At 44.1% G+C, this 24,479-nt stretch overlaps 1 protein-coding gene across 2 annotated transcripts in view; it reads right to left on the bottom strand.

Moving 5' to 3' along the window:
- SYTL3 (synaptotagmin like 3) overlaps positions 1–24,479 on the bottom strand; it is an 83,472-nt gene that overhangs the window by 36,109 nt on the left and 22,884 nt on the right. The window contains exons 5-8 of one of the 2 annotated variants that reach the window (XM_007461770.1): positions 7,465–7,516; positions 6,361–6,427; positions 4,750–4,828; positions 3,318–3,442 (exon numbers count right to left, since the gene is read on the bottom strand). In XM_007461770.1, the coding sequence (XP_007461832.1) occupies positions 3,318–3,442; positions 4,750–4,828; positions 6,361–6,427; positions 7,465–7,516 (323 nt within the window). The remainder of the gene's footprint in view (positions 1–3,317; positions 3,443–4,749; positions 4,829–6,360; positions 6,428–7,464; positions 7,517–24,479) is intronic. The other variant, XM_007461771.1, reaches the window with a different exon arrangement.

Below are 24,479 nucleotides of genomic sequence, written 5' to 3' on the forward strand. Positions count from 1 at the left end.
ACCTGAGTGGGTGTCAAGGGCTGGCTGGGGAAAGACCCAAAGGTAAGGCATCCCGAGTGGAGGGGCTTTTGTGATGGTCGGGTATGGAGCGTGTTCCTAGACCTGCTAAAGGCCAAAGCAACTGCAGAGACACAAGAGGTCTGGCAGAGACTCGGACGCGAGATCACGCACGCACAGTGATGCGTGATGGCGTCCAGAGGACAGGTAGCTCGGAGACTCTAAAGCGTGGGCACAGGGGAGGAGACGTAGGGCTGGAGGAGCCGGAGATCCAAAGGGAGGATTTCAGAAATGAAGGTGTTAGAAAAGGTTTTTCGTATAGTTCAAAAGCACGCGTGCTACACCTACTGAGGCCTGCGCACCTAGAGCCCGTGCTCCGCAACAAGAGAAGCCACCGCAATGAGAAGCCCGCGCGCCGCAACGAACAGTGGCCCCCGCTCGCCGCAACTAGAGAAAGCCCGCGCGCAGCAACAAAGACCCAACGCAGCCAAACATAAATTTTAAAAGTATTAAAAAAAAATAAAGATGTACTCTTTATACTCCAACCCTATAATTATTTAGCATTGATAGATCATGCCATAATTACTGAGTACTTTATAAACATTTGGCTAAATTTCTCTTTAAAACAGCCATATCCTCAAGTGGGGAGAGAGAATTCCTACAAAGTCATGAGCATGTCCTGCCAAGAGTGTGGTGGTGGAGTGGACACACACTGGAGAGAGGGTCTACACAGTGGAGGCTCTCTAGCCACGGCCCCACCCCCACCCCGCCCCAGTTCGTCCTCACTTCTACCCTTGAGCACCACCAGCCCTTCAGAGAACCCTGCACTCGTCCGGCAGGCCCATTCCACTGCACTGCAGCCCGGGAGGGTGATGCCACAGATGCCACGTTACGTCAGCTCCAGAACGGCAGGAGCTATGCCTACAGATACTTGGGATGCCCCAGCATGTGGCACATGACGTCAGAAGTGGGAACCGTGCCAGTCTGCAAATGTTGCTGGCATCTCCTGGCAGGCATTACAGGAATGGTCCCTGGAGCAGGCTCCACCTGGCCCTGCCACCCTGACCACGTTCCCTCTGGGTCATCTCTCGGCCCCAGAATCCTCATCTTTAATGGGACAGTAACAGCACAGACCTCACAGGGTTCCTTAAGGATTAAACAAGTTAATTTGTCCTCCTATGTGGGGCATATAATGAAGAGGTTAAGAGTTTAGAATCGTACAAACCTGGGTTCTGTTCCTAGCTCCACCTTTTACAAGCTATTGCTCTGAGACAAGGTGGGTAACCTCTCACTACAACTCAGGTTCTAGATCTTTATCATGGGAGTAACAACATCTTTCTCAGGAAGTTTGTAAGCATGAAGTGTAATAAAGTAGGTAACAAACACTCCATCATGCCCAGAACACAGCGCCACCTAAATGCAAATGCACACTGACCCTCTCCTCCATCCACTGATTCCGGGACGGCAGGTGGGGTGGTGGAGACGACAGGAACTCACACTTGTTTGCACCTGAGGGTCTCAAAGACCTTCCGTATACACATCACGCACTCTCCAAGCCCTGCTCTTACAGTGAGGTCCGAGGACCGCGGCAGCATTGCCTGCTCACCGGCGAGTGCCTTAGAAACACACCTGAGATCCTGCATCTCATGCCCATCCCAGATCCACCGACTCGGAATCTGTATTTCAACAAGATCCCCAAGTGACTCACATACGCATTAAAGTGGAGAATCGCTCCAGAGTTCGCCCTCCAAACTAAGACTGCCCATCATTTCTGGTTATGTCACCAGGTCCTTGTGACAATCTCTCTAAGCCTCAGTTTCCCTAAGTGTAAACAGGGTCACATGCACTACCTACCTCGAGGGGTGGTGTGAGGGTAAAAAGAGAGTCCAGGTAAAGCTTTCAGCAAGAGCCGTGGCACATAGTAACAAGTGCTGGCAATTTAGGTATATATTTAGATTACTTAGGTAGCAGTTTAGCTGTTATGTTATCTCAGGGCATCTTTACAAGATCACTGTGCTGCTCTGGGCAGAACAGGTATTATCACCTTCATTCCCCGGGGGGGGGGGGGAGAGGATGGAAGACAGAACGGGAGGGGGCAGAGGGTGAGGGGGTGGGGAGAGGCTGGACGGGGAGAAAGAAGAGGTGTTTGCGGGAGAGGCCCGCAGAAGAATGAGAGAGATTAGGGGGAAGAGAGTGGGGGAGGGGGGCTGGATTTGAGAGAAGGGAGGATGGAGTTAAAAGAGGGTCGGATGCAGATGGGGCTAAAAGGGGAAAAGGAGCAGGAGAGCTGGGGATTGGGGAGGAGGAAACGGGAAAAGGAGAGAACAAGGAAGCGGAAGAAAATCAGTGCAGAAAAGAAAGCAGCGGTTAATTTCCCATCAGCTGGGCCCAAGAGAAAGTTCTGGGCTGAGGGAGGGCACATGGAGAGGAGACTGGCTGGGGGGGGGGGGGGGGGGGGCGGGTGGGCAGTGGGTATTCAGAGGCTCAGGGAGTTCAAGTGATGTGATGTGGATGGAGGCTGGATTTAGCATCTTGAGAGCATGTGGAAGTCCCAGCAGGAGAGAAAGGCTGTGCTCACCCCCTTGCCTACAGAACAGTCTGTCTGGAGACATCCTGAATAGAGCCCACTGCACTTGTCCTGTCCAGCTAACCAAAGCTGTCACATCAACCCTGAAAACAGCCAGGTAGTAGCACCTGCCACAGCCAGGTCACCTCAGCCGGACTAGAACCCAAGTTTTCTGACCCTAAAGTCCGCTTCCCCTCACACTCCAGTGCATCTGCTTCTGGCTCGGTCAATCCTGGTGGAAAGAGTAATGCTTTCCCTAAAGGCCTTTAGTAGGTGAGATTCCTTACAGTTTAGGTACCTGGAGAGTCTCCCTCACGATCACACCTGAACGTGCAGTGTTTATGGTTTCAATAGTTTCAATCAGAGATCGGGACAGATTTTAACCAGAGGTTACTGGAAGCAGGACATAGGACAGAACGAGTGTATCCACAGACCAGGACTAACTGGGCACATTGCAGGCCTGCCTTTGCCTTTCGTGTGGCCTTGAAGCCAGCAGGGAGCTTCGGGGGTCACGTGGAAGCCCCGGGGGCTTGGAAGGAGGTGGAAGCCTTTCCCTGTTCTGAACCACTTTCCAAATTCAGTAAAATTGAATTTTAACCCTCATTTGGCCTGTACCCGCACCCCAGCCAACAGACGGGTTTATAAGTACGTTTTTCAGACTGCTTGATGGTTAACTATAAAGAAAAAGGACGAAGAAACCTATGGAGAAAACAGGCAGAAGGGTGATCTTGGGGCGGCCAGAGGCCTGGGATACCCTGGTGGTGACGTTGACCGCGGTGTCGGACTGGCTTCTCCTCTCCGACTGGCCCTCACACTGCCTGGGACCCACAGCTGGGCGTTGCTTGTCAGAAGTCATGTCGTTCTGCGACTTGGAGAGTTCTAGAAAATCAATACAAGGATGACAGGTGGGAGCGTGCAGCTTTGCCAGAACCTGTGGGAACCCTCCTCCGGGATTCCTGCACCCCGAGCTCTGGGGCCAGGAGAGTCCCCGACACCACGCTGGACCCGGGGCACCTGCACAGCACCGAGGGGCTGGATCCTGAACGTGGGTGACTGTGTGCCCCCACGTCTCTGCAGGCGGAGCCACTGTCAGGGTGGGGTTCACGGGCAACCTCCCGACCCAGGTTACTCTGCATTCAGGGCATACGTCCCGAGTGTCCGGTTGTCCAAATGCAAAGAAGGCAGCCGAACAAACCAGCTGGTTTTTTTACAAAGATTGTATAACTAGATACCACATCTTGAGATGAAAGCAAGACTTGAGGTATCCTTATAACAATTTCGGGAAGCAAACCCTGAAAAGATGACTTAAAATTTTTTTTTTTGCAGTATAATAGTCTAGAATAAAGATGAGTGAAGGGAAGAGGAAGGACCCACACACAGTGAGAGCCTCTCAAAGGTGAGTGCGTCCTTTAAAAAGAGCTTCCTTTTCCCATGAGATCCTTGTCTCTATCTTGAAACTACCTTTAGAGTAGCACCATCCAACAGGGAGATAATACAGCTCACGTATGTCATTTTAAATATTCTAGTGACCTCACTTTAAAAACTAAAAAGAAACAGGTAAAATTAATTTTAATACTATATTTCATTTAATGCAAAATACCCAATGTATTGTGAAAATATACAACCGATATTAAAATTATTAATGAAAAATTTCACTCTTTTTTCGATACTAAGTTTCCAGAATTCAATGTGTATTTCACTCCGGCCCCATTTCAAGAGCCACGTGTGCTTAGAGGTTACCATATAGGACAGCGCAACTCCAGAGCACCCCTCTGTCTTCTGATCCACCATGAATCCTCATGCTTTGCTATTTATTAGGTATCTCCTGCATGCACTGAGCACGGGTAAGGCTGTGGATCATCTCTTTTCTCTAGAGGAGATCCTGCACATGCCCCGCCAAAGCGCCCGGGTATTCATCTTTTCCCCCAAGAAGTCTACTGTCTGGAATCTTTGGGGCATCCTTCTACACCAGGCAGCTAGAAAGGTCCCAACACACACCAGACCCTCAGAGCTGTCGCTGATGCAAATACAGGTGGAGGGGTGAAGGGCCCAGGGCTGTGGCTTTCCCCAGGAGCCAGAGACAGAGAGTGGCCCTTCCACCGCCAAGGTCACCGGCCAGGCCTTGGCCAGTGGGAATGGCTGGCCTGGACAGTGGTAGAAAACCCCCTGGAGAAGCAACCACTTACTTTTCATGTGGGTGGTAACAGACAGAAACAAATTTTCCACAGACTTATTAAATCCTTTAAACTGACCAAGTTCCTGGAACTAAAACAGAGACGGAAGGGGAGAGAATGAGAGTTATGTCTGATGACCTGTGTTTGCCCTGGCAGCCTCCAGGCCGCCAACCCCCAAACCCTGGCACGTGTGGGCGAGGGTGGGTGTGCGTTCTCAGGTTGTGTGCGGACGTGCGTGTGTGTCTGGGGCAGAGGACACTGTCCTCTCTTTACTCAGCTTCTCTCCTCTGAGTTTTGACACCTGCATTAAAGGCAGGGGCATCAACATGGGGCTGTTGACAAGATAGCAACTATCCCATAGGAATAACAGCTGACACTTCATGGGCTCAAAGACTGTACCAAGTAAATTCCTGCTTCTTTAGCCTCCTTCTCTTAGGAACCCACCCCAGCTCTGCACAGAAGGGACGCCAATACAGGCAGAATGCACGTGACACAAAGGCTGAAGGTGGTACCAGGGACAAGGTAAGCAGACTGGAGCCAAGGGTTAGCTCCACCTCCCACAACAGAAGAGAGAAGCAAAAGGAAGAGAAACAAGAGAAATGGGATCCCTCCCCTGTGCGAGTCTCATCCACCCATCCATCCATCCACCCAACCCATCCATCCACCCAACCCATCCATCCACCCATCCATCCACCCACCCACCCATCCACCCACCCATCCATCCCAGGAATATGTCTTGAGCACATCTGTAACTTCAGAGCACTTAAAATCTCTCTCTAGGAGAAAGTAGAACAGAATTTTGAAGGTCACTCCGGGGTCTCAGTTTGAAATTGAAGAATATATATTCTCTCTCTCTCACCAGCAGACAGGTATATCCTCCTCTGTACAGATATAGTTACTCCCCTTAATACACAGAGTAATAATGAAAATAATCAAGACCATGTGTTTCTATGGCACTTTATAGTTTCCAAGTACCAGCAGAGACGTTATTTTGTTCATTTCTCACACCAGCCATGGGAGGTGAACCAGACGAGAAGAATTATTTCCACGTCCCAGGTGGGAGCCCAGGTAAGTCCCCCATGATCACACAGCTAACTTCCTTGGACGGAAACAGTCCTGGTCTTCTTTACGTTAGCGCCTACAAACCCTCAAAGACACACACGCTCATTTCCACAGATACTCCCAGGCCTGCAAATCACACACCTGTGCATCAACCTGTATTTCCCTTTCCGCCCCCAGAGACACCTGACACGTGGCAGCCCATCCAGAACCCCACGCTCAAGGGCACAGTTAGGGGAGAGAACCAACAAAATGACAAGAGTAAAAAGATGGGGATGCGGGGTGCAGGCGAGGACATGGGGTACAGGCAGCAGATGCATCCACTGACAGTGCGGGGGACGGGCGGATGGTCCCATGGCCCCCAGAGCATGATGGAAGCGCAGACACCAGGCAGGGCCCAGCACTCCCCAGCCTCCGATCGGGGCCCCCATCCTCTCGCCTCATGACCCACTCCAGCCATGGCTGGATCCCTTTGCCGTGAAGCTCAAGCTCGCAGGTCCCCTCCCTTCCACTACATCTCTCGCATTTCCCCTTCCCAGGAGGCACACAGAACAGGCACATTACCCTGCCAGGGCCGCCGCCGCACTGGCTTTCACTGAGAGGGGGTGGAGAAGGAACCACGGAAATTGTGCTGCCGAGGAAAAATACAAGGGTAAGAAAGGAGTTATGAGTCTTAAAATATTAGTCTTAGAAATACACAACATTTGTACTTATCCTATAATTCAAGTTCTCTGCCTTTTTTTTTTTTTTTTAAACACTGCCTCACTTTTCAGAAGAGGGGTCAGCAGCCCGCCTGGATCTGCTCTGCACAGGGCCTGATTCCCTGGGGGCTGGAATGTGGGAAATGGGCGTCATGTGGTCTGAGGTCTGGGCCTTGCACTCCACCTGTGTGTTGCAAAATAGCTGGGGTGCTCAGGACCGGCTCTGTGGCCTGGCTGCTCTGGAATCTGGGCTCCACACGTGTGTGCCGTGTGGACTTGAGCGTCCTCTCAGTGGACACCATGCAGCAGAATGCCCCAAATGTCATGGATGTAAAAATTGACCATAAGAGTGATTAGAAGTTTGTGCTAAAAGAAGTGGGTGGGGGGTGGGGGGATGGAGTAAAAACATGAAAAAGTCCTGAGATTGGAAAATCTCACCATGAGCGAGAAGAAAGCTGCTGGTGGAGAGCTTCCAGTAATACTTTAATAAGTTCAGCACAGTCAGGTGTGTGAATTACTGCTAGCTTCAGGATGGCTGGGCGTTCAGTAAAGTTACTATGTCTCAGGCCAATATTCAAATCCACCAATGTTTATTCCACAAATGTCTCCAAGGCGTCAAGCACTGGGCAAGATGTTGGCGACATGAATGATTCATAAAGGCAAATGCTTGGTTTAGAATCTCACTGGATGTGCCATCAAAAACAATATTTACTTTCCTTACAAGATTTCAGAATTCAAAAAACAAAATGTTTTGTGAGAAAATCCTACGCTAGCTCCTTCTAGCTTTTCGTAAGAATCTGGAAACATCTCTGAATCTTTCTCAGGCACTTTATCATCTTTTTAAAAAAAAGTTACATTCCAAAGCAGTGACATCTGAAAGTCAAGAGATCTGTAAGTTCTTTCAGCACAGTCCTTAGTGCTCTAGCCCCTGAGGGCCCAGGACGGCCTGTCCTTTGACAACACTCACCTCAGCTTCTGATAAGATTGCAAGAGCTTTGCTCCAGCTGTCTCATGCTTGCCTGGAAGAGATAACAATAAAGGTCATTTATTACTAAGAATATAACTTAGATGATGCAGATATAGGACATAATAAATTTAAATTATTTTTCTAATATCACATCTTGTGATTAAAAAGACACCATTTTGGGGGTGACAGAGATGCTCTAAAATCAGACTATAGTGATGCACAACTCCATACATTTACCAAAAATCATGAAATTGTACATTTAAATAGGTGAATTTTGTGTTATATAAATTATGTTCCACTAAAGCTGCTGTTACACACACACACACACACACACACACACACACAGAGTAAGAGACCATACTTGCTGGAAATGACTGCTTTTATTGAAAGTTGATGCTGGATTAGATTTTTAAATTCTGGATAATTTGAAAACCAGTTCACACTTCTAAGCTTCCATTTGTCCTTCGGAAACATTTCATAACGGAATGACTACATTCCTTTAAACATTCTTTGTTATGGAGATTAATTCAATCTTTTAAAAAATGTAATCTACTTATTTCTAGTTATAGAGGCTAGTAAGTTCCTAAGTAAGACTCCATCTGATAATAGTACTCTTTTTGTTTCAAGGAAAGGGGATTTTATGATGTATTAAGACACCCAAAATAGAATTCTCCAAGTCTGCAGTTCTGTGAACACAATGTTTCCTGGCTCAATGCAAAGGGAGAGGTCAGCCCACTGCCACCCCAACCCCAGCTGGAGGCCAGAAGTGGATTCTGCTGCTCTGGGAAGTTCCCTAGAGGCTCCACAACGCCCAACACAGCTGAGAACCGCCAGACCTGCCACCCTAGGAGGTCAGTGGAGCTCCCGTCTTGTGTGTTTCAGAAGGCTTTAATCCATCCCAAAGAAAGACAGGTATTCACGTCTTCTCCGTAAGACAGGAGGAAGGGCGGGGATAGTAAGACAATCAGGAATTAACAGGGAGGCCTTTGGGAGGAGGGCATATGGCTCTGATATCAAGTCCAAAACCTTAAAGCCGGGGACAACTAACACCTCAGCTGACCGCCACCGTCAGGGGTCCTAAATTAGGGGGCTCAGGGAGCACATCGGCCCTGAAATCCTATCTCAGATTTTGAGTCCAACTGCCCGTGTGCGTTGTTCTGGGGTTCACAATGGTGGTCACCAAATCCTAACAGGAGTCTCTGAGCCATGTCCCTGCCCCACCACAAAATAATTCTTTAAGAACAAAAAAGGCCTCACCCAAAGGCTGAGTACTCAACTAGCAGAAACAGCTGGTAATGGGTGAAATCCCATATCTGCAGGACCCACAGGAAAGAAGAGAGCCAGGCCAGAAGCAAAAAGAGAGCCACCCTAAGTGCACTGGAGTTGCGAAAGCAGAGAAAAACAAGGCCAAGAGAAAGAAGAGAGAGAGAGAGACGCCGTTCGTCCAGCCTGTCCTGGGCGAAAATGCAGAATCCAGGGGACAGGGCACTGGCGAGCGGTGGGCTGTGTCACAGCTCAGGTGCTGCCGGCCCCTCCCCACTGCCCTGCCACCTCAGCCCCTCGTCCTCTCGACCCTGGACTATTGTGGTCGCTTCCCAGAGGCACAGCCACCAGCTACAGCCCCTCCCTCCAAGCTGATGCTCTCTCTCCTCAGCTTACAGTTCCCCCAGTGGCTCCCTACTGCCTTCGCAGAGGTCCCAGCCCCACTGGCATCCCTGGGCCTCCAGCCCGTATCTCCACTTACCCTGCACCACCTCCCTGGGCTAATTGCCCTTCTACCTCAGGCCCATACCTCCCTCCTAAACCCCAGCTTAGGCCCTGTCGCATTTCTAAATACCCCTCCTGAGCCCCGGGAGGCCCGGCCCACGCACAGATCTCTGCTGCCCCCTGCTGGCTGCACCGGGCCGCACCGCCAGATGGCAAACATTCTAGGCTTTATGCCTTCTCTGTCCCATGCCCTCAACGTTGCACTTGGGACGGCAGCCACAGACAATGTTAAAGAGTGGGGGTGTGTCTGTGTTCTGGATAGTGGACATCGAAATTTGAATTTCCTGTGTTTTGTGTGTCACAAATATTATTCTTTTGACCATTAAAAATTGTAACACCCGTTCTTAGCTCATGGGAAGTATGAAAACAGGCAGAAGGATAGGTTTGGGCCATGGGACCTAGTTTGCCCCACGTCCTCCAGGTGTAGATGGCGGCCCTCGGCAGGGCACCAGTGGGGAGCTTGTGAGCAATGCAGAGTCCCAGGCCAACCCTAGCCCTGCAGGGTGGGCCTCTGCTCGCTGAAGGTTGAGGAGTGCCACCCTGTGGCTCTGCCCCTGTTTATTGCCATTTTGCTTTATTTCCCCCTTCTGTTCCTCAGCCATTTCTTACCAGAGGCTTCCTTAAAAAGCACTAAATATTTACTTGTTAACATTTTTCTTTTAATGCATGTAACTACTATGAGGAAATGCTTGTGGAAAGACGCCCCCTCCTTCCCCCAAGGTCTCCTGACAGGCAGGCTGGGGCCCTGCTCTGGCCGCCTCGTTAGGCTTCACAGGGAGCAGCTGTGGGTCAGGGCCCCCAGGATCCTAGGCTTTGGGGCACATTCAGGGAGGCGCAGTGTCATTTATTAGAAGCTAACTGTCCGCCATGGGCTGTGCGGGGCACTCTGCATGCACCTGCTCCGTGGTTTGTCACCAGGTGTCATCCCAGTTCTGTAAGTGAAAACCGAGGCTCACGAGTATTATGCAGCAGGTCCTGGGCTCAGCTCTCCCTGCTGCCACCCACCCTCCGGAGGACACACGATGTTCTGTCCTCTGCTAGTAACTCACAGCTCAAGTGGCTACAAAAGAAACTTCGACCAGCATAAGAAAGCTGCTTAGGGTTGAGCTGTGTCCCCTATGAAAAGATATGTTGAAGCCCTACCCACAGGCAACTGTGAATATGACCTTATTTGGAGACAGAGTCTTTGCAGATCAAGTTCAGGTGAGGACATTAGGGCGGGTCCTGAGCCAATAGGACTGGTGTCCTTGTAAAAAGGGAAAATTTGGACACAGAGGCAGACAGGCCCAGAGGAAAGGTAAGGAGGCGATGGCGGTGTCACAACAGAGGCAGAGACTGGAGTGGTGTGTCCACAAGCCAAGGAACACCAAGGGTCGCTGGGTACCGACAGGAGCTGGAAGAGGCAGCGAGAGATTCTCCCCGAGAGCCCGCAGAGGAAGCATGGTCCCTCTGACAACTTGACTTTGGACTTCCAGCCTCCAGAACTGAGACAATACGTCTCTGCTGTTCAAAGCCACCCAGTTTGCACTTTGTTACAGCAGCCGGGGAAAGCTACTACAGAGGCCCCGTGTGATTCGGTCCCTCCCACCTGCTGCCACCCCTGTCCCATTTGCAGGTCCAGCTGAAGCTGCACTTCCCTGGTGCCCACACCTCTTCCACACCACTTGCTCTGTCCTCCTAGTGGTTTATTCTCCAGATTCTGAGCCTGTCCTCACCAGGCTGGTCTCCTCATGGGTGCCACGCACACTTGCTTTGAAATTCCTCCGACTGCACTGCAATCACTGGCATATGTCTGTCTCCCCCACTAGACGGTGACAACTTTGAGGGCACGGGCCTTGTCGTATGTATCTCAGTGTCCCCAGCACCCAGCAGAGGGCTTGCCATGAAGAGGTGGTTACAATAAATGACAACAATAGAAACCAGCGCTATTTTAATAAGAAGCGTGACATCATTTAATAAGCCGTACCAAATATGTATGAAACAAGGTCATCACTTTTTCACCGCTTGGCCTAATTTCATCCATTTGTTCACATTAATTGCATGTAATACACATGGGCTCTTTACAGAGTTAAGGATAATGGGACACAACCTCTGCTCATAAGCAGGAGCTTATGATACTGTAAGCGTCCCCATGAACCACAGGACGGAGCAGAGGCTTCTAGATAAAAAGCAACCTGCAACTGGCACAAGCACATCCGTGGCATCATTATCCATCTAAGTACTACTGTATACACTGTGTCTATCTACTTCCCCATCTAAAAACAACAGGGATAAGGCAACACGCTTCAGGTGTTCATAAACAGTCCTCTAGAATGGATGCCCATCTTGAGCCAGGCTCCAGTGTGACACTGGCCGAGAACACCAGTTGCCTACCAGCCAGCACCCTGGGCCTCAGGTCCTGCCACAGATACCATGCCCTGTCACCCCGACATCTCTCTCTGGGGTGACATGGTTCCCAGGAAAGAGGGCACAGGGCAGACTCCCTGGAATGCTCCAGTGCAACTCTGTCAACCAGCCACATCACGTGGTCATAGGTGACTGCAGGGCCTCACATCCTGAAGCATGGGATCTGTGTAGCTTAGTCTTTTTCCAAGACATGGTCGTTAACTTCCCCTCCTACACTGTAAGGCCCCACAGAAGTCCTTCACCACGTAAAGTCACGGACACCCGGAGAGCCATGTCAGACGGCTGTGGAGCGAACAGACAGCACCAACAAACGGAAGGGTGGCCTGGCCCAGAGCCGTCTCTCTGCTGGGGCGCATGGAGCGGGAGAGAAGCATCCTTCGAGGAAACCATACCGTGCAGTTCCAGGTGTGGCCCAAAGCAAAGCACAGGTAGGTCTACCCATGCAGAGCCTCCCTGGGAACTATACAAATACACTCCTTCATCAAAGATGCTTTGTCCGCCCCTAAGAGTTGCTTGTAATATATGGATTTTGTTAGAAATTTTGCTGCACCTTCCAGAAAAATCATCACAATAAACACACAAACGTAGGATGTCTGTGATGTGAACAGTAGCCCCTCAGATGTGGCTCCCTTGTACAGTGCCCAACCTGTACAACTGTATGCGACAGTCCTGAGGGTTGGCCCACACTGGAGCTTAAGTACCCTCCAAATGCTAGAAAAAGGTGACTAAAACCAGAGGTTCGGTGTGTGTTTTGGCGGGGGGTGGGGGGTGGGTATTGGACAATTATAATCTGTTTCAGGACTTTTTTCTTTCATAGGAAAGAAAAAGGTCTCTAGGACAAATAAGTGAACCTTTGGCTCACTTATGCAAAATGGAAAAATCTCTCCAAAAAATTGACCTAAAAAATCCCTCAGAATGTGAAGAATCTTGATATCCTGTCATAAATGGTTTCAGAGCTGGATTCCAGAGCCTTTTTAGGTATATTTTAGCCCTTATAGAAGTTTCAGCTTAGATAGCACTGGGGCCAAGACATCATTCCAGGATGAAAGGAGATACAGTGCACAACTGTGAGTCAGCCACGAATGCCTTCCAGAAGAACTGAAATTAATAATAGATTTATAATCCTGCTGGCATAAAGTGTATCTCATCCAGTGTCCTTCTGCCACTAGACATTACTCTTCTGCTTAGCTGCAAGAAAGAAAAATAATTTTTCCCTTTAATTAAGCTCCCTGTATTCTATCAGCAGAAATTCTGGATGGCTTCTGTGTTAATAATAATCCTCAAGATCTGGGCAGTAACTCTTCCACAAAGAGACACTTAAGGTTGAAGGTAACTGGCCCAGGCATGGGGCGAACCTGGGGATAACTGGGTATAAACTGCTTTTCCACAGCCTTTAATTTTCTCTAAAAATTGAATGTGGGTTTTAAGAGTTCTCTAACCTAAAGATTCTAGATACTAATCCCTTATCAGATATGCGATTTCCAAATATTTTCTCCCATTTCATGGGTTGACTTTTTCTCTGTTGATAATATCCTTTGATGCACAAAAGTTTTTCATTTTGATGAAGTCTAGTTTATCTATTTCATTTTTCTGTTGCCTGTGCCTTTCGCATCATATCTGAGAAATCACTGTCCTCTCAGACTTCAGACAATACTACAAAGCTACAGTAATCAAAACAGCATGATATTAGCACAAAAACAGACATATGGATCAATGGAACAGAATAGAGAGCCTGGAAATAAACCCACGCACCTACGGTCAATTAATCTTTGATAAAGGTGGCAAGAATATACAATGGAGAAAAGACAGTCTCTTCAGCAAGTGGTGTTGGGAAAGTTGGACAGTCACATGTGAATCAACAAAGTTAGAACACTCCCTCACACCATACACAAAAATAAACTCAAAATGGCTTAAAAAGACTTACATATAAGACATGACACAACAGAATTCCTGGAAGAGAACATAGGCAAATATTCTGACATAAGTCGTAGCAATGTTTTCTTAGGTCAGTCTCCTAAGGCAATAGAAAAAAAAGCAAAAATAAGCAAATGGGACCTTGTCAAACTTGGTTTTTGCACAGCAAGGGAAGCCATAAACAAAAAACAACCTACAGACTGGGAGAAAATATTCACAAACGATGAGACTGACAAGAGCTTAGTTCCCAAAATATATCAACAGTTCATACAACAATATCAAAAAAAACAATCCAATGAAAAAATGGGCAGAAGACCTAAACAGATGTTTTTCCAAAGAAGATACATAAATGGGCAATAGGCACATGAAAAAATGCTCAACATCACTAATTATTAGAGAAATATAAATCAAAACTACAATGAGGTATCACATCACACTGGTCAGAATGGCCATCATCAAAAAGTCTACAGATAATAAATGCTGGAGAGGGTGTGGAGAAAAGGGAACCCTCTTGCACTGTTGGTGGGAATGTAAATTGATACAGCCACTATGGAGAACAGTATGGAGGTTCCTTAAAAAACTAAAAATAGAATTACCATATGACCCAGCAATCCCACTACTGGGCATATATCCAGAGAAAACGCTAATTCAAAAAGATACGGGCATCCCAATGTTCATAGCAGCACTATTCACAATAGCCAAGACATGGAAACAACCTAAGCGTCCATCGACAGATGAACAGATAAAGAAGATGCGGTACATGTATACAATGGAGTATCACTCAGCCATTAAAAAAGAATGAAATAATGCCATTTGCAGCAATGTGGATGGACCTAGAGATTATCATACTAAGCGAAGTCAGACAGAGAAAATTAATAACATATGTTATCACCTATACGTGGAATCTTTTTTCTCAATTACAAATGACCTTATTTTCAAAACAGAAACAGATTCACAGACATAGAAAACAAACTTATGGTTACCAAAGGGGAAAGGGGGGTAGGGAGGGATAAACTAGGAGTTGGGGATTAACAGATACACACTACTATATATAAAATAGATAAACAACAAGGACCTACTGTACAGCACAGGTAAGTATATTCAATACCTTATGATAACCTATAATGGAAAAGAATTAGAAATTATATATATGAATATATATGAAACTGAATCACTTTGCTGTACACCTGAAACTAACAACATTGTAAATCAACTATACTTCCATTAAGAAAAAAAAATCATTGTCAAAGCCAATGTCTTCTTTCCCCATTTTAAGAGTTTTATAGTTTTAGGTCTTATTTTTAGGTCTTTGATCCTTTGAGTTAACTTTTGTTTACAGTGTTAGGTAAGAGTCTTAACTTCATTCTTTTACACATACACATCCAGTTTTCCCAGCACCCTTCATTGAAAAGGCTGTCCTTTCCCCACTGAATGATATTGGCACCCTTGTCAAAAATCACTTGACTATACAACACAGGGAATATAGCCAACATTTTATAATAACTATAAATGGAGTATAACCTTTGAAAATTGTGAATCACTATACTGTACACCTGTAACTTATATAATACTGTACATCAACTATACTTTGATTAAAAAAAAAAGTCACTTAATCGTATGCGCAAGAGTTTTGTTCTGGGATCGCTATTCTATTCCACTGGTCTACATGTCTGCCCTTATGCCAGGGCCTCACTCTTTGGATTACTGTGGCTTTGTAGTAAGTTCTGAAATCAGGAAGTATGAGTCTTCCAGCTTTCTTCTTCTTTTTCAAGAAACAAAACAACCCAATTCAAATATGGGCAAAGACTTGAATATACATTTCTCCAAAGAAGACATAGAAATGGCCCAATAAGCAGTTGAAAAGATATTAAACATCACTAATCATCAGGGAAATGTAATTCAAAACCACAATGATATAGCCACTATGGAAAAACAGTATGGAGGTTCCTCAGTTTATTTCTTTAAAAATAGAACCACTACATGGTCCAGCAATCCCACTTCTGGGTACATATCCAAAGGAGATGAAATTACTATTTTAAGGAAACATCTGCAGTCCCATGTTCATTGCAGCATTATTCACAATAGCCAAGACATGGAAACAGTCTAAGTAACCATCAACAGATAAATGAATAAAGAAAATGTGGCATACACACACACACACACACACACACACACACACACAGGATGAAATATTATTCAGCCATAAAAAAGGAAATCCTGGTATTTGCAACAACATGGAAAGACCCTGACAGCACTAAGCTAAGTGAAATTAAGTAAGAGAAAGACAAATATCACATGATGTCAATTATATGTGGAATCTAAAACCACTGAACTTGTAGAAACGGAGGAGAATGGTGGTTGCCAAGAGCTGAGGGCTGGGGGAAAAGGGGAGACGTTGGTCAAAGGCTACAACTTTCACTTATAAGATGAGTAAGCTCTGGGGATCTAATGTATAGTGACCATGGTGACTATAGTTAACAATACTACGCGTATACTTGAAAGGTGCTTTGAGTAAAGCATTAATGTTCTCACTATGACAACAACAAAATGGTACTTATGTGAAGGATGTGTTAACAAACTTTATGGTGGTAAACATTTGATATATATATATATAGATAGATAGATAGATACACACACACACACACACACATATATAGTGAAATCATCAAGAAAAAAAAGAATCCATACACAGAACTGAATAAATGTCAGGCTTCCAGATACCCAATAAAGGCAGACTGAATGACTAAAACCACCACCACAATTAGATATCACCTCATACCCATTACAATGGCTCTTAAACAACAACAACAATAAAAAAGAGAAAACAAGTGTTAGCACAGATATGGAGAAATTGGAATCCTTGTGAATTCCTAGTAGGAACATAAAATGGGGCAGCCACTATGGAAAAACAAAATGGCAATTCCTCAAAAAATTAAACATAGAATTACCATTTGATCCAGCAATTCCAATTCTGGGTAAAAACACAAAAGAAGTGAAAGCAGGGACTTGAACAGATATTTCAATGTTCATAGAAGCATTATTCATAATAGCGAAAAGGTAGAAGCAACCCAAATGTCCACTGATACATGAATGGATAAACAAAATGTGGGATATACATCCAATGAAATATCACTCAGTCTTGCAAAGGAATAAAATTCTGATATATGCTACAACATGGATAAAACTTGAAGACATGCTAAGTGAAATAAGGACAAATATATTATGATTCCACTTATACTACTTAGAGTAATCAAAATCATAGAGACAGAAAGTAGAAGGGTGGTTGTCAGAGGCTGCAAGAGGGGGGCAGAAGGGACCAAGGAGTTGTTTAATGGGTACAGAGTTGCAGTTCTGCAAGACGAAAACGTTCTAGAGATAGATGGTGGTAGCGGTTAAAGAACAATGAAAAGTTACTAATGCTACTGAACTGTACACTTAGAAATAGTTAAAATCATAAATTTTATATTATGTATATTTTACAACAATAAAAAAATGAATCTGGAGTTCTTCAATTTAAAATGATGTCTTGGATAGCCTCATCCACCAGAGGGCAGACAGCAGAGGCAAGAAGAACTACAACCCTGCAGCCTGTGGAACAAAAACCACATTCACAGAAAGATAGACAAGATGAAAAGGCAGAGGGCTATGTACCAGATGAAGGAACAAGATAAAACCCCAGAAAAACAACTAAACGAAGTGTGGAGATAGGCAACCTTCCAGCAAAAGAATTCAGAATAATGATAGTGAAGATGATCCAGGACCTCGGAAAAAGAACGGAGGCAAAGATAGAGACAATGCAAGAAATGTTTAACAAAGACCTAGAAGAACTAAAGAACAAACAAACAGAGATGAAAAATACAATAACTGAAATGAAAACTACACTAGAAGGAACCTATAGCAGAATAACTGAGGCAGAAGAATGGATAAGTGACCTGGAAGATAGAATAGTGGTATTCACTGATGCGGAACAGAATAAAGAAAAAAGAATGAAAAGAAATGAAGACAGCCTAAGAGACCTCTGGGACAACATTAGACACAACAACATTCGCATTATAGGGGTCCCAGAAGGACAACAGAAAGAGAAAGGACCAAAGAAAATATCTGAAGAGATTATAGTCAAAAACTTCCCTAACACGGGAAAGGAAATAGCCACCCAAGTCCAGGAAGCACAGAGAGTCCCATACAGGATAAACCCAAGGAGAAACACACCAAGACACGTAGTAATCAAACTGGCAGAAATTAAAGACAAAGAAAAATTACTGAAAGCAGCAAGGGAAAAACAACAAATAACATACAAGGGAACTCCCATAAGGTTAACAGCTGATTTCTCAGCAGAAACTCTACAAGCCAGAAGGGAGTGGCATGATATACTTAAAGTGATGAAAGGGAAAAACCTACAACCAAGATTACTCTACCTGGCAAGGATCTCATTCAGATTCAATGGAGAAATCAAAAGCTTTACAGACAAGCAAAAGCTAAGAGAAGTCAGCACCACCAAACCAGCTCTACAACAAATGCTAAAGGAACTTCTCTAAGTGGGAAACACAAGAGAAGAAAAGGACCTAAAAAAACAAACCCAAAACAGGGGACTCCCCTGGTGGCACAGTTGATAAGACTCCACGCTCCCAATGCAGGGGGCCCAGGTTCAATCCCTGGTCAGGGAACTAGATCCCACATGCATGCCGCAACTAAGAGTTCACATGCCTCAACTAAGGAGACCTGGAGCCGCAACTAAGGAGCCTGCCTGCCGCAGCTAAAACCTGGCGCAACCAAATAAATAATTAAATAAATATGAAAAAACCAAAACAATTAAGAAAATGGTCATAGGAACATACATATCGATAACTGCCTTAAACATGAATGGATTAAATGTTCCAACCAAAAGACACAGGCTTGCTGAATGGATACAAAAATAAGACGCATATATATGCTGTCTACAAGAGACCCAATTTGGACCTAGGGACACATACAAAGTAAGGGGATGGAAAAAGATATTCCATGCAAATGGAAATCAAAAGAAAGCTGGAGTAGCAATACTCATATCAGATAGAATAGACTTTAAAGAATGTTATAAGAGAAAAGGAAGGACACTACATAATGATAAAGGGATCAATCCAAGAAAAGGATATAACAATTTTAAATATATATGCACCCAACATAGGAGCACCTCAATACATAAGGCAACTGCTAACAGGTATAAAAGAGGAAATCGACAGTAACACAATAATAGGGGGGCACTTTAACACCTCACTTACACCAATGGACAGATCATCCAAATTGAAAATAAATAAGGAAACAGAAGCTTTAAATGACACAACAGACCAGATAGATTTGATATTTATAGGACATTCCATCCAAAAACAGCAGATTACACTTTCTTCTCAAGTGTGCACGGAACATTCTCCAGGATAGATCACATCTTGGGTCACAAATCAAGGCTCAGTAAATTTAAGAAAACTGAAATCATATCAAGCATCTTTTCTGACCACAACACTATGAGATTAGAAATGAATTACAGGGAAAAAAAATGTAAAAAAACACAAACACATGGAGTCTAAACAATACATTACTAAATAACCAAGAGATCACTGAAGAAATCAAAGAGGAAATAAAAAAAATACCTAGAGACAAATGACAATGGAAACACGATGATGCAAAACCAATGGGATGCAGCAAAAGCAGTTCTAAGAGGGAAGTTTATAGCTATACAAGCCTACCTCAAGAAACAAGAAAAATCTCTGATAAACAATCTAACGCTACACCTAAAGGAACTAGAGAAAGAAGAACAAACAAAACCCAAAGTTAGCAGAAGGAAAGAAATCATAAAGATCAAAGCAGAAATAACTGAAATAGAAACAAAGCAAAGAATAGCAAAGATCAATAAAACTAAAAGCTGGTTCTTTGGGAAGATAAAACAAAATTGGTGAACCATTAGCCAGACTCATCAAGAAAAAGAGGGAGAGGACTCACATCAATAAAATTAGAAATGAAAAGGGAGAAGTTACAACAGACACTGCAGAAATACAAAACATCCTAAGACACTACTACAAGCAACTGTATGCCAATAAAATGGACAACCTGGAAGAAACGGACAAATTCTTAGAAAGGTATAACCTTCCAAGACTGAAGCAGGAAGAAATAGAAAATATGAACAGACCAATCACAAGTAATGAAACTGAAACTGTGATTAAAAATCTTCCAACAAAGTCCAGTACCAGACGGTTTCACAGGTGAATTCTATCAAACATTTAGAGAAGAGCTAACACCCATCCTTCTCAAACTCTTCCAAAAAATTGCAGAGGAAGGAACACTCCCAAACTCATTCTATGAAGCCACCATCACCCTGATACCAAAACCAGACAAAGAAATGACAAAAAAAGAAAATTACAGACTAATATCACTGATGAATATAGATGCAAAAACCCTCAACAAAATACTAGCAAACAAAATCCAACAACACATAAAAAGGATCACACACCATGATCAAGTGGAGTTTATCCCAGGGATACAAGGATTCTTCAATATATGCAAATCGATCAATGTGATACACCATATTAAGAAATTGAAGAATAAAAACCATATGATCATCTCAATAGATGCAGAAGAAGCTTTTGACAAAACTCAACACCCATTTATGATAAAAACTCTCCAGAAAGTGGGCATAGAGGGAACCTACCTCAACATAATAAAGGCCATATATGACAAACCCACAGCAAACATCATTCTCAATGGTGTAAAACTGAAAGCATTTCCTCTAAGATCAAGAACAAGACAAGGATGTCCACTCTCTCCACTATTATTCAACATAGTTTTGGAAGTCCTAGCCACGGCAATCAGAAGAAATAAAAGGAATACAAATTGGAAAAGGAGAAGTAAAACTGTCACTGTTTGCAGATGACATGATACTATACAGAGAATCCTAAAGATGCCACCAGAAAACTACTAGAGCTAATCAATGAATTTGGTAAAGTTGCAGGATACAAAATTAATGCACGGAAATCTCTTGCATTCCTACACACTAATGATGAACAATCTGAAAGAGAAATTAAGGAAACACTCCCATTTACCACTGCAACAAAAAGAATAAAATACCTAGGAATAAACCTACCTAAGGAGACAAAAGACCTGTATGCAGAAAACTATAAGACACTGATGAAAGAAATTAAAGATGATACCAAAAGATGGAGAGATAAACCATGTTCTTGGATTGGAAGTATCAATATTGTGAAAATGAATATACTACCCAAAGCAATCTACAGATTCAATGCAATCCCTATCAAATTACCAATGGCATTTTTTATGGAACTAGAAAAAAAAAATCTTAAAATTTGTATAGAGAAACAAAAGACCCCGAATAGCCAAAACAGTCTTGAGGGAAAAAAAGGGAGCTGGAGGAGTCAGACTCCCTGACTTCAGACTATACTACAAAGCTACAGTTATCAGGACAATATTGTACTGGCTCAAAAACAGAAACAGAGATCAATGGAATAAGATAGAAACCCCAGAGATACCCAGGCACCTATGGTCAACTAATCTATGACAAAGGAGGCAAGGGTATACAGTGGAGAAAAGACAGTCTCTTCAATAAGTGGTGCTGGGAAAACTGGACAGCTACATGTAAAGGAATGAGATTAGAACATTCCCTAACACCATACATAAAAATAAACTCAAAATGGATTCGAGACCTAAATGTAATACCAGACAGTATACAACTTTTAGAGGAAAGCATAGGAAGAACACTCTTTAACATAAATCACAGCAAGATCTTTTTTGATCCACATCCTAGAGGAATGGAAATAAAAACAAAAATAAACAAATGGGACCTAATGAAGTTTAAAAGCTTTTGCACAGCAAAGGAAACCATAAACAAGACGAAAAGACAACCCTCAGAATGGGAGAAAATATTTGCAAACGAATCAATAGATAAAGGATTAATCTCCAAAATATATAAGCAGCTCAATATTAAGAAAACAAATAACCCAATCCAAAACTAGGCAGAATATCTAAACAGACATTTCTCCAAAGAAGACATACAGATGGCCAAGCAGCACATGAAAAGCTGCTGAACATCGCTAATTATTAGAGAAATGCAAATCAAAACTACAATGAGGTATCACCACACAGCAGTTAGAATGGGCATCATCAGAAAATCTACGAACAACAAATGCTGGAGAGGGTGTGGAGAAAGGGGAACCCTCTTGCACTGTTGGTGGGAATGTAAATTGATACAGCCACTCTGGAGAACAGTATGGAGGTTCCTTAAAAAACTAAAAATCGGGCTCCCCTGGTGGCGCAGTGGTTGAGAGTCCGCCTGCCGATGCAGGGGACATGGGTTCGTGCCCCGGTCCGGGAGGATCCCACATGCCGCGGAGCGGCTGGGCCCGTGAGCCATGGCTGCTGAGCATGCGCGTCCGGAGCCTGTGCTCCGCAACGGGAGAGGCCACAGCAGGGAGAGGCCCGCGTACCGCAAAAAAACCCCCAAAAACTAATAATAGAATTACCATATGACCCAGCAATCCCACTACTGGGCATATACCCTGAGAAAATCATAATTCAAAAAGAGTCATGCACCCCAATGTTCATTGCAGCACTATTTACAATAGCCAGGTCATGGAAGCAACCTAAATGCCCATCGACAGACGAATGCATAAAGAAGATGTGGTACATATATACAATGGAATATTACTCAGCCATAAAAAGGAACGAAATTGGGTCATTTGTTGAGACGTGGATGGATCTCGAGACTGTCATACAGAGTAAAGTCGGTCAGAAAGAGAAAAACAAATATCGTATATTAACGCATATATGTGGAACCTAGAAAAATGGTACAGATGAACCAGTTTGCAGGGCAGAAATTGAGACAGATGTAGAGAAGAAACATATGGACACCAAGGGAGTAAAGCCACAGGGGGTGGGGTGGTGGTGGTGTGATGAATTGGGCGATTGGGATTGACATGTATACACTGATGTGTATAAAATTGATGACTAATAAGAACCTGCTGTATAAAAAAATAAATTAAAAAAAACTGTTGTCGGGCTTCCCTGGTGGTGCAGTGGTTGAGAGTCCGCCTGCCGATGCAGAGGACACGGGTTCGTGCCCCGGTCCAGGAAGATCCCACATGCCGCGGAGCGGCTGGGCCCGTGACCCATGGCCGCTGAGCCTGCGCATCCGGAGCCTGTGCTCTGCAACGGGAGAGGCCACAACAGTGAGAGGCCTGCGTACCGCAAAAAAAAAACAAAACAAAAAAATACCGAAAAAAAACTGTTGTCTATCAGCTTCAGAATAAAGAATAAATACCTAAAAAAAAATAAAATGATTTCTTGTTTAACTGTATGTGTGTCTGGTCTTTTAAAAAATGTATTCATATGAATAGTTTACTGTCGGATTGTCAGGATACTCCCTGGAAACTACCCTAGTCAGTATTTTAGTGTAAACATGTAAACGTATGAATTCTGAATTCAGAAATCGTATTCAACTATTTCACTTCGGTTTCCCATTCTGTTCATTTAACTAGGAAAAGTGATGACGGAGAGCAAGTTGGTCTTGACGATTCAGGACCAAAGACGTGGGCTGCCTAGATGGTCTCATTATCAAGGGGTAGTGGACAGAGCATGGAGGATGGCGGGAGGGGCAGAGACAGAGAAATGGTCCTGGTAGGAGCACTGCGGCTCAGAAGGCAGCAGGGAAGCCCTAGTCTCCTGGCGAATATTTGAAATACAAAAAATATATATCTGGGGTGAATCGATAGTTTCAAAGAAAGTTGGACAGTCTGAACAATTCAATTTTTGAGTTGCTGCTATGGACAAAGTCAAAGGCATCATGAAACCAAAGATGATGAAACTCAAGAACCTGCCTCCAGAAGATTATCACCTAGAAACACTGCTTGAAAACAAAGTTCGAAGGTTAAGGTCTTACTTCACTGCATTAACCATAATCTGACTTGATAGTTTCTGTTCTAACCAGTTTAAATGGTCTAGTCTAAACATCTGTCAGGGACGTGACAAGCAATCCAGTCAGCTGGGAAAATCCCTTCTTCTGAAAATCATTTCACCATGCTCTTTTCTGGGTACCTATTTTGTCTTTTCCTCCTAAAGAGAGTAGTGAGAAGAAAATATTCAACCGAGTAAGATGCCACATTTTCTTTAAAATAAGACAAAAGCATATGCAAAATTTTACACCTGGAAATAAACATGATTTCATAAAGACACCCTCTCATGAAAGTAAGCACTAAGCACTGCATTTGTAACTTACAGAAAGCTTTTGCCTGAATCATTTTTGTAGAATCCTCTAAATTGCGGGGGAAGGGCTTTTCTGAGCCAATAAGAGAGGCGATAAAGGCAGGGCCTTGTGATAGTCACTACATACATACTGGTACCCACTTCTTTTAATTCACAAACCCGTTTCAGGCACACACAGCCAGTCAGATGCTGTCATGATGGCCCTGCGATCAGATGGACTACATCCAAGAATAAAACTCTGAAAAGTCACATGAAGAACTGAATCACATTCACCACTGAGAAGGGGAGAGGAAAGTTATTTCCCTTCATACTTATTAGGCATAGTATCATCCTGGTTAGTTATATAGTAGGTCCCCAAGACCATTAACAGAGGCTCTGTCTAAAGTGAAGCCTTCCTACACGATTTCCCCAATTATCGACAATAGAGCAAAACCCACAATATATTGTTTATATATCACATTTGATCATTTTTAAACTTGAAAAGTACTAGTATTAAAAGTATTAGTGGCATGACCTTTCTGCTTTTAAACTCAAATATCCAGTCATAAGATGTCACGGTTGTAAAAATATCTCTTTTTAAAGAATAAAGTAAAAACATGTACCTGTACAGCAAGGAGCCAGAAGAGGGCACTATCTTTATATGCTTAACAGATGCCAAAAGAGGAAGTAAAGATGGGTTTCAGTTAGTT

The sequence above is a fragment of the Lipotes vexillifer genome, unplaced genomic scaffold (assembly GCF_000442215.2).
Source record: "Lipotes vexillifer unplaced genomic scaffold, Lipotes_vexillifer_v1.1 scaffold1594, whole genome shotgun sequence".
In the NCBI taxonomy this organism is placed as follows: Eukaryota; Metazoa; Chordata; class Mammalia; order Artiodactyla; family Lipotidae; genus Lipotes; species Lipotes vexillifer.